We start from the raw sequence: 10566 nt of genomic DNA, 5'->3' as shown, positions 1-10566 counted from the left end.
TGATGTAAAGCACTTTGGACACCTGTTGGTGCTGTAAGGTGCTATATAAATAAATGTTGATTAATTGATTGATTGATTTGTGATTAAATATAATTTCTATAGAGTAATTGAGCCCAGAAGTTTGAATCTGTGAATATCTTTCCTACTTTGCTCACGGACTGTTATGAATCCGTGCACATGTTTTTTTCAGATCTGTTGCTACATTGTGAACCACCCATAGTCAGAACTAAAATGGGGAGCAGCAGCGTTCAGTTTTCATGACAAACTCCCAGAAAACTGCAACTCTCAGTTCATTTCAATTTAAGGCTGAAGACTTCTGTTTAATGCTGCCTTTCTTTGAATTGGCCATGTCTTACACTAACTACCATTCTTGGATTTCTTTATTAACCCTCCTTTTGTCCTCAGGTCAAATTGGACCCGTTTACAAAAACTTTTTATATCAGGACTATGACAGAAGAACGTTGAAAAAAGTGACAAATGTTGGGGGAAAAAAACTACAAAAATGCAGAAAATAATTTGACCCAAAAAAATAGGAAAAAGTGACAAATAAAAACATCAAAAACACTAGAAAAAGACACAAAAAAAATTGAATAAAACAGAATTAAAAGAATAGGAATAAAATTGACAAAAACATTGAGAAAAGTGTAGAAAAATTACAAAATTATGAAATTTCAACCCAGAAAAACACAAAGTTGCAGATCAATGGGTTAATCCATTTGGGATGACTCTCAAAAGGGAATTGAAATTTCCAGCGGTAGTTTTCAGAAGCTTACAAAAAAGGTATAAAAAAAAAAATAGAGTATAGAGAGAAAAACAGTATAAAAATAACAATAAAACCTTTAACTATAAAAAGTCCTTTACCATAAATTATCAGTTAACCCTCGTGTTGTCTTCCTGTCGAAATTGAAAATCAACACTTTTGTTGATGCTTTTTATCAATGTTTTTAACTTTTTAAACACCACCTTATTAACTTTAGTTTTATGGATATTTTTGGAATTTGTGGTCAATACACCTCATGTATAGGAAATTATACCTAATGTTTGAGTTAGAAAAGCAGAAATTATTTTGACTAAAATGAAAGGAATGGATGTTGATGGACAATCACAGACTGGACTTTTACTCAATACTATTTCAAAACCACTTCAATTTGTTAATTCAAATGCTATAAAATTGAATAAGACGCCCCAAAATGAATGAAAGTAGAGATTTGTACTAGAAAGAGCGTTGTGTTGAAATCAATCATGTTATTGTGGGTAATTAAAAAGAACACTGATGTAGGAAAACGGGTCAATTTGACCCAACATGAGGGTTAAGAGTGTCCAGGTATGTATGTGAATAGATTACTACTTACTTAATTGCACTGTGAAAGAGTGGCTACCACTCCTCTTCCTTCCAGTACTGTCCTCTGTCCCCTATTTGTAGAGTCTGATGGCATAGGGGACAAAGGAGTCCTTAAGTCTGTTTGTCCTTTTCTGTGTGTGTATTCTGTTTAAGCTGCGTAACTGCTTTGACGTTTTACGTAAAGCCCTTACTTACGTAAACCATGTTGTTGTAACCCGAGCCTGTTCATAAAGCAATGGCTCTTTTCCACACAGAGTACAGAAGAATATGACACATTTTAAACGTCTCCCACCTCTCCGCTGGCCCGCTGACAGATTCCCCTCTGAGTTCATGTCCAAGTGCCTCTCCTCAAGTTCTTCCCGACCTGTAATTTGGGAAAATACGGAACATAAAACGTAAAGAAATGCCAAACAGGAGCAGGAGCTAGCTGCGGCTAACGTTAGCTTAGCGCGCGGACTCCGTGCAAAAACCGCAGTTAACGGGTTTCCGGTCGGATAAAGAAAACATGCCTACTTGTTGAAGCTTTGTTTCACGTTTTAAAACCAAATCTAGTAGTTGGTGGCGTTTCTTTCCTCGCGTTTTACTCCGCCGTCCTCATCACGCAGTAAAATGCAAACAACGGGACCGAGGTCGCAACATTTTCTCGGACCCGGAAACACAAACACAACTTCCGCTACACTTATCTGCCCTTCAGAATAAAAGAAACCCGTTTTTACCATAGACCAGGGGTCTTCAACGTTTTTTAAGCCAAGGACCCCTTAACTGAAAAAGAGACGAAGCAGGGACCCCCTACTACATACTGTACATTGTATTAAATGAAGCTGCACATTAAACTGGGCTTACAATAACATTGAGGTTAGCCTAGAGCCTTTACACATACCTTTTTTGCATAGAAAACTAAGCCATTAAAATAGCCTAATAAATATAGGCATGCTTTTATAAATCATGTTTTAGTGTTTGACATACATGGGGAACGGTAAATCCTTAGGATCAACTGTAACTGAGGGACTACCTTGCCTATATGCCAGTAAACCTATCAGCAGTGGGGAGTTGTATTTTCAAATATTTAGTTTGATTCATGTTAAGACTTTTTAATTTTTGAAAAAACTTTAAAAGATTAACAATAATTTGGAGGTCCCCTTTCATATACTCTGAGGACCCCCTAAGGGTCCCGGACCCCCTGTTGAAGATCCCTGCCATAGACTGTAGGATTATTATTATTTAATATTAACGGTCTATGGTTTTTAGAAACGGACAAAAATTTGACATTTTTGTCCCTTTTCAGACTTCTTTTTAGTTTTTACCAACACCACCTTACCACTAGTTTTACTACTTTTTTGAATTCATGGTCAATAACCCTCATTTATATAGAATTATACCGAATATTTCAGTTATAAAAGCTGAAATGATTAATTATTTTGACTAATAGTTAAGATCAGAGGAATGAAAGTGATCGTATTTCAGATATAGGACATTTTTAAAGGGGTCAAATTTGACCCGAGGACAACAGGAGGGTTAACAAGGCCAGATGAATAAGCAACAAAAAAAAGTTTCTGAATTTAATGGGGACATTAAATTGAGAGAGGGGGTAGAATCAAGGTTGCGTGGTGGTTCAGTTCTTGGCCCTTCTTCCTCACAGCGAAGAGGTTCTGGGTTCAAATCCGGGCCTTCCACCACAAATACATGCATGCTAGGTGACAAGGATTATAATACATAAATTGTCTTTAAATCTATGGAACAAAAATATTTCAATAAGTCTAAGCCCTGGTGTTACACGCTTCGGTACAGTGGGTGGCGGTATGCACCTTGGGATCCGCCATTAAATCAGTAGAGGAAGCCTACATCCGTTTAGATTATACCGAGCTAAACACCGGAGCAGACAGCGGAGAGAGTTGGCTAGTTCGCGTAAAACCCGAACGGTTACTTTGTTCAGATATGGACCGAGACCGGAAACCGCCCGAGGAGGCTTTAAACCCGAAAACGAAGCTGCGAGGAGAAGGTTTGTGTTCTTTCTACCGCTCCGCTAACGATGCTGCGCTAACGTTAGCTAAACAATCCACAGCCGGAGCTAGCTAGCTCCTCAAGCTAACGTGTCTTATCTCCAAGAGGGTTCATTACGAGTCTTTACCGTTTTTGTGTATCTGTCTGTAGCTTGGTGAGTGATAGAAGCAATACGAGAATTAGCTGTGAATGGTTTCCAGTCAGTGTGTGTAACGTGAGGGGTGTAGCTGGAGAGAGCTAACGTTAGCAGTTAGCTAGCTGCAGCCCCGAGTTAGCGGATTAGCTCAGAGACTCCACAGACAACTGGACGCAGCATCCCTTCCACGCTGATACTTTATTCTACAACAAAGACCATACAATGCCAGGTCTCCACAGCGCATTATATGTATATCATGCATGAGCAGTCCAACACGTAGCTTGAACATGTAGCTCAACCTGCACCAAAACTTGTTAGTCAGGTCTAATGTATTGTATACTGTACCATACCTACCCCAGGGTTACAGTGGCTTGAGAAAGTTCACACACCCATGCTAAAAAAATTTTTTGGAACTGATCTAAATACCTTAAAAAAAAATTAGGAAAATCCAACCTTTTAAGAATGGCAATATTCTTTGTGAATTAATAATTTATTGTAAATAATTGTTCTTCCTTAAAATACAGGGGGCATAAGTATACACACCCCTATGTTAATTCCCATAGAGGCAGGCACATTTTTATCTTTAAAGCCCATGTTGCAAGTTAAACACCACTGTTGATTATTGGGTACAAAAAGCACTCAAGATATGTATATCATTTTTAAAAATGTCTCCAAATAGTTTTAAAAGTTAGTTTTGGTCATTTTTAGTATTCGCGGGTTTATGGAGTCAATTCGGCGATGACGTCACTCGAGGGAGCAAATTCTCAGCCTGGCACTAGAACCACGGAGACTGACTGGGATGAGGAAGAGGAGGAAAGGCCAGCAGCAAAATAATTAAGAACCTGACAGACGTGAGAGGGCAAATGAGGAATTGTCAAGATTGTGGGGAAGTCTCCTTCATTTATCTCCTTTATTTAGCAACGCAGCAGTGCATACGATGACTTTACTTTTTACTGTCAGTGAATAGCAGCGAGTGAACGTCAACGTTTTCTCTCAATCTAGTGACAGGGATCATGTCGTTAGTTCGGATAAGTACTGGTACATTTATCTAGATATAGGAATAGAAGGCATCCCCGAGTGTTATTTCTAAGTGTTTACCTCTTCCTCCTGGTGAAAACTGTCGCTGTTTTGGCCGGTGTTTGTGTGTGTGGCGGCGAAGCTGCGGTGGAGAGCGGGTGCTGTAGGCGAGTAGCATACGGTCGGATAGCTCATGCCGCGCACACTCAGGCTACTCTTCATTTATCTTTAACGTCATAAATGTAAATAATGTCCAGGATCTCCGGGGAAAGAAACGATATGCGTGTGTCCGTTTCAAACACCACTGCAGGTTGATTGTGGGCGACAACGCCGTCGTGGTTAGCTTACCGAAACTCTACTGCCGTAGTTGCTGGCTAGCTACGCGACGTTAGCTTTATCCGCTAGCATCCGTACAGGCTAACTATAGCCAGTTAGCTTTGTGTGTAACGTAACAAAAACCCACCCATCTCGTAGGAGCGATGCTTACTATTCCATTCAATACAATTATGGTACAAAAGGCGCACTAATGCCACATGTATGATGTTGACAACATGGACGCATACATAGGCAACACCAAAGGCAGTCGTAATATTTACCTAGCAGGCTAGGCTAACGCTGTTGTGCTAACATCCGGCGGCGTAGCGTTAGCTAGCTATAAACTTGTGAAAAGCCAAACAACATCCCCCGTCTAAGCCGTGTTTCACTTTCAGATCTTTGAGTTCTTGGTTACGTCCGTCTTTGAAAAATCTGCCGCCTAACACGGAACAATTGTACCGACCTTCCTACCGACTAGCTAACCTACAGCTAGCTACTCGCTCATATACCGGTATGCAGCTTAGCTGTCTATCTCTCTCTCTCTCTCTCTAAATAGATCTATCATACTGTCTATATGTCTAGCTTATAATATATATTATATAATATATATATATATATATATATAATATATATATATATATATAGGCTATCTATGTATATGTAGATTATCTATAATCTGTGGCTAACACTCTTTCTTTCACTGTTTGTCTTCTATCTCTCGTACTCTCAATGGTCTCTCTACAGCCGCTGGCCTATCGTCTCCCTTGCGTGACGTCATGCAATGCATTGTGGGAGAAAAGCAAACCAATATCATATACAGTGGATAACTGTTTGAATTTTTTATTACCAACAATCAATAAGTGCGAATTCGTTGGAAAATTAAACCTGCAACATGGGCTTTAAAGGCCAGTTATTTAATGGATCAGGATAATATACATCCGGATAAAGTTCCCTTGGACTTTGGAATTAAAATAGCCCCCCCCCCCCGAATCCTCACATAACCTTTTACCATACCTAGAGCTAGACATGGGGAACTTTCCATAAGATCATCTCTCGATGCAAATCAAACCAGCTATTAAGTTAACTGAAAGAGCACCATGCCTATCTCTATGTATGGTGAAGGGTATGTGATGATGTGTGTGTTGGGGGGGGGGTATTTTAATTCCAAAGGCCAAGGGAACTTTATCAGGATGTATAGTATCCTGATCCATGAAATAACTGGCCTCTAATAATCATCTGCCTGGCTCTATTGGAATTTAACATAGGGGGTGTGTACTTATGCCCTCTGTATTTTAAAATAGGGGTGTGTATACTTATGCCCCCTGTATTTTAACATAGGGGGGTGTATACTTATGCCCTCTGTATTTTAAGGAAGAACATTAATTTATTTACAATACGTTATTCATTGACAAAGAAAATTGGAGTCCTTTTTTAAAAGGTTGGATTTTCCTTAAATGTTTTGAATTAAGGCATTAAGATCAATTTCCCAAAGATGTTTTTTATTCCTCCTTTTTAATCAACTTCATCATGGGTGTGTAAACTTTCTAAAGCCACTGTATATTGAGCGTCAAACACTTCATTTCCTGCATTCTGATACACTTCTATGCTAAAAAAAAGATATACTTCTATGCACCAGTTTATGGTGGGAAAACTTTTATTTTATTAAAATGTAACGTCCGCAATACTGCTTTTATGAAAGGCAACGTTTTGACCCTGCTAGGGGTTCTAAAGCAGTGTTGCATTCATTTTTTCGCGTGAGTATTTTTTATTTGTCCTGCATCTGCCAGAAACTGGGGCAGTGAGACCTTTTTGCGGGCCATCAGTTGGGACAGAACCAGCTGATATTAATTTGCACTGATAGGGGGCTGGATTGCTTTTTAATTACTGATAGTTTTTAGCTGTTGTCCTGGCTTTCCTTGCCTTTTTTGCACCTCCCTTTCTTCATGTGTTCAATACTTTCCCCCTGTGTTATTTCACATTATCACACATAACTTCATTTCTGAACTTATTTGTTTTGGTGTCTTTGCATGTATGGATTACTTGGGTTGTTACCAACATCTGGTGAAAATTTCATGTCAATGGCACCTTTTGGAAATATAATTACTGAGAAAAATGGTGACATGTTCAATACTTAATTCACCCGCTGTATAAGTTTTATTGCAAGCTGCAGCGGGCGGGGCTTCTGCTCCGTCGCCCCCCCCCGACTGACTCACACACGGTGGACGCAGGAAAAAAACAGATGAGATGTACAGGATGACCTAAATTGAGGACAGCTACATTATAGTGGCTGCAATAATAAGTTAAAGTCCAATAAGAACTTTATCAAACCGTGTGAGTGTGTCCTAGCCCAGGATAGGAAATTATGCCCCCCTCCCCCCCTTTACAGTACGTAATGATGGCGCAATGTCCACAAGTAGGCTACCATGAATAGGACAGGACAGGATAGGATCCTAGAGACACAGCAGTTCCTGTTTTTCACCTTTTATGAGCCCAAAAAATGGCTGGTAAAACATGACTGTGGCAGGTGGTCAAAAAAGTTAACTTCAGGCCCAGCTATGGAACTACGGCGCTCGCTCGACGAGTGAAACACGTGACTAAAAGACGCTTTGTCATTGGCTGAGGGGGAAGAACTGAACTGAAAGCTGTCCTATCAACAAACATTTAACATATATACATTTTTTTAATTTTAAAAATCAAAGTCGTGTAAAATTGAAATCGCAAACAGGGTGAGTCGAGAATCGATTTGTTGCAAACAAGACAAACTCTAAGACACCTCATGCCACTGACACCAACCGTCCACCCCCATTTTTTTTAATTACATTTGCAGAGTTTTGAGTTGGGCTGTGCAATGATCCTGATTATGATGAAAGTGGCCCTTTTGTCCGGACCAAGAAGGCTAAGGCAAAGGGGTGAAAGTGGCTCAAGTAGAAGCAATAGAGACAGGATTGGTAGAGGAGGAGAACATGGCAGAGGAAGAAGACAAAGGAAAGACACGTTTGATCAAGAAGAAGAAAGACAGGGAAATCTAAGAGAATCACCTGGCTGAGATAAGGGTAGGTGATTTTTATTTGATCAAGCTTTCTACACTAGATGCATGCAGGTCTGTCTGAAGTGGATCAACAGATTGAAGCTTGATTCAGTCACTTTTTAGTGTAGTTGGCCGATTGCTTAGTATAATACTACTCAATATATTCATTCGTCCATATGGTCTATTCTTGTATTTGAGAATGTATCGGTTATTATTTTTCCTCTGCCGAACACCCTTCATATTCCTTGTTGTTGTGCATACACAGGCTGAAAGAGATGCAGTGACCCCAGAGGAGAGGGACAACATTGTAGAGGCTGTCCATATCCATCTACCTGTGGTTCCATTCGATGTGTGAACAATGAGAAAGACACCAGAAGGTCCAAATCTAGAGACTCCGGGTCCAGGACAGCCGTGGTGGTGCATTTGCAACAACTGTACTGACCTGGAAGACAAATGTTGCAGAAAAGCACCAGACAATACCAGTGCCATGTATCTGTGCATCACCTGGACGCCCCACATGCACCTAAGGATCCCTTAGGTTGTAAAGGGCCCTACACTATGAGTACATTGCTCAAATAGACCCACATGTCCTTGGAACTGATTGAGGAGCCGAGTTGAAGAGATGTACGCCAGGCTGTTATGGATGACGGTAGAAGAAATCAGACATTTGATTTTCCTTTGGCGCTGGCTAAAACATCATTGGGAGGCACCCCAACTTTCTCTATGCAGAAAAAAAACCTTGATATAGCCTGGTCCAATATATTAGAAAAATCGGTGTCTCTAGGGAAACTACACACTCATACTCACAGTTAACACACACACATGCCTATAAAGGATGCTTCACACTACCTTTACCTAAAACTAATGCCATAAAGAAGCTGTAATGTATAGGGCGATGTCAAATTGGAACACATTACCACTTGATTTAACAAAGATTACAAGTGAGATCAGTTAAAAAAAAGACTAAAATTAGCAATTGCTCAAAAAGGAAATCATCTTAAGCTGCATATGATAACTGAGTCGTGAATGTGTATTCATTTTGTGTTTATCTTAGTACGTTTACACAGTACTTAGGCACTAGTGCACACTGGCACAGGGTGTCTATTGGTTACTTGTTTCAAAGGAAATGTAAATGTACCAGTAAAACTATATTTTATTGATAATGTGACATTTATTAGATAGTATTTTTAGTTTGTCCACACGGCCTTGGCAACAACCTTAAAATGAAAACACCCAAACCGGCAGGTGTCAGGAACATATTTGTTATTAAACGTTGGCATGGTAACGTGATCTCGGGAAGTGCTGTCCCAATCCCATTCAGAACTTTCTGAGCCCATGTGGCCACACGCACACGCACACGCACACGCACACGCACACGCACACGCACACACACACACACACACAGCACCTGAGATCAATTAAGTTAATGAGTCTTTACTCCTCAGGGCTCACTTTGGGATTGGGCCTTTTTCTCCATACCGGTTAACTTTAATTATAGACTCAAGCCCAAATAAGACCCGGCCCTATCAAGTTGGCTGTTAAAGTTTTATACGACCATCCAGAGTCTTTTGAATGACAGGTGTCTGTTCACGTGAGATGTTGAGTGCACCAGGACACATGTAAAGTGTTTATTAGGATCCCAACGCTTTCAAAAAATGAACAATGATCTTTAACAAACAAAATGAACAGAAATTAACTTTGGATAGCCTTAGTGTAATATGAGTTATCAAGAGAGGAGGAGGAGATGTGTGCACAGTGTTGAGATTTATATGATTTTTACATGTAGCTTTCTGTATGGATCATAATAGGCTACGGTTTTAAGGTTAAGTTAAAGCATATACAATCTGGGCTCAAGGCCATCTGGTATTTTATCTGCTGAACGATAACGTTTATGAAAGACCAATTTAATTGACAAAGCACATCATAAGGTACACTTCACCTGTCTGTATATCCTCTAGTCACAGGCAGTGGTGGCCTAAAGGTTAAAGATGCAAGCTTGTGACCGGGAGGTTGTCTGAGTGTAAAATCTGAGTGGATAAAGATCTGGGTAGTGAACATTACCATGACGGAGGTGCCCTTGAGCAAGGCCCCTAACCCTTACCGCTCCAGTGGCCAGCAGACAGACTGGGGTTGGACTGTACTGTACCCTTCCAGGTCTTTGTTGCAAATGAGAATTTGTTCTCAATCGACTTACCTGGTTAAATAGTTATGTAGTTCTTCTTAAATGATCTTTTCATGTATAAGTCATTGTTTTCAATAAATACTGTTTTTAATAAACCTTTGTTGGACTAGTTTATTACTGAACCCATCCATCACACCCCCGTCACATCCTGCGTCACCCACCACCACAGATCAATGCTAAACCTGTAAAATTATTTACTTATTGTTTTACTTATCAACCGTTGGACTGTGAGCTATAAAGTGCAAATTGTTAACGTTTTTGTGTATTTGTCACTTTTGGTTTATTTTTATTTTTTTTAACCCTTGTGTTAGGGTTAGGGTCTTCACTGTCGGGCCCCTCTCGTATCACTCGGGTCAGACTGACCCGTGACTTATTTGGGGTTTTAAAAAACCATTCTGAAATAAAATTTTACTTCATAATCTAACAAATATTGTCTTTAACTCAATTTCCAACAGCTGAGATAACATATATGTCTAGCACACAATTAAAAATGGAAATGTGATTCATTTTTTGTCATAAGGTTATAATTCATGTTAAAAATCCAC

The 10566-nt window shown here is 39.8% G+C and overlaps 2 protein-coding genes across 3 annotated transcripts in view; one reads left to right on the top strand and one right to left on the bottom strand.

Annotated features, from left to right (window-relative positions):
• Positions 1 to 2035, bottom strand: part of LOC116674029 (zinc finger protein 2) — a 10822-nt gene extending 8787 nt beyond the window's left edge. Inside the window, exons 1-2 of the mRNA XM_032506517.1 lie at positions 1856 to 2035; positions 1635 to 1706 (exon numbers count right to left, since the gene is read on the bottom strand). Coding sequence (XP_032362408.1) covers positions 1635 to 1674 — 40 coding nt within the window. The 5' untranslated portion in view covers positions 1675 to 1706; positions 1856 to 2035. The remainder of the gene's footprint in view (positions 1 to 1634; positions 1707 to 1855) is intronic.
• Positions 1 to 10566, top strand: part of LOC116674034 (gastrula zinc finger protein XlCGF57.1) — a 138681-nt gene that overhangs the window by 124046 nt on the left and 4069 nt on the right. Inside the window, exon 1 of one of the 2 annotated variants that reach the window (XM_032506525.1) lies at positions 3185 to 3341. The exons of the other annotated variant lie outside the window; for it this stretch is intronic. Coding sequence (XP_032362416.1) covers positions 3278 to 3341 — 64 coding nt within the window. The 5' untranslated portion in view covers positions 3185 to 3277. Of the gene's footprint in view, positions 1 to 3184; positions 3342 to 10566 lie in introns of those variants that run through there. 2 annotated transcript variants of the gene reach the window in all.

This window comes from Etheostoma spectabile, chromosome 24 (genome assembly GCF_008692095.1).
Source record: "Etheostoma spectabile isolate EspeVRDwgs_2016 chromosome 24, UIUC_Espe_1.0, whole genome shotgun sequence".
NCBI classification, from domain to species: Eukaryota; Metazoa; Chordata; class Actinopteri; order Perciformes; family Percidae; genus Etheostoma; species Etheostoma spectabile.
The sequence above is the reverse complement of the archived record's forward strand: the minus strand, read 5'-3'. Positions and strand labels throughout refer to the sequence as shown.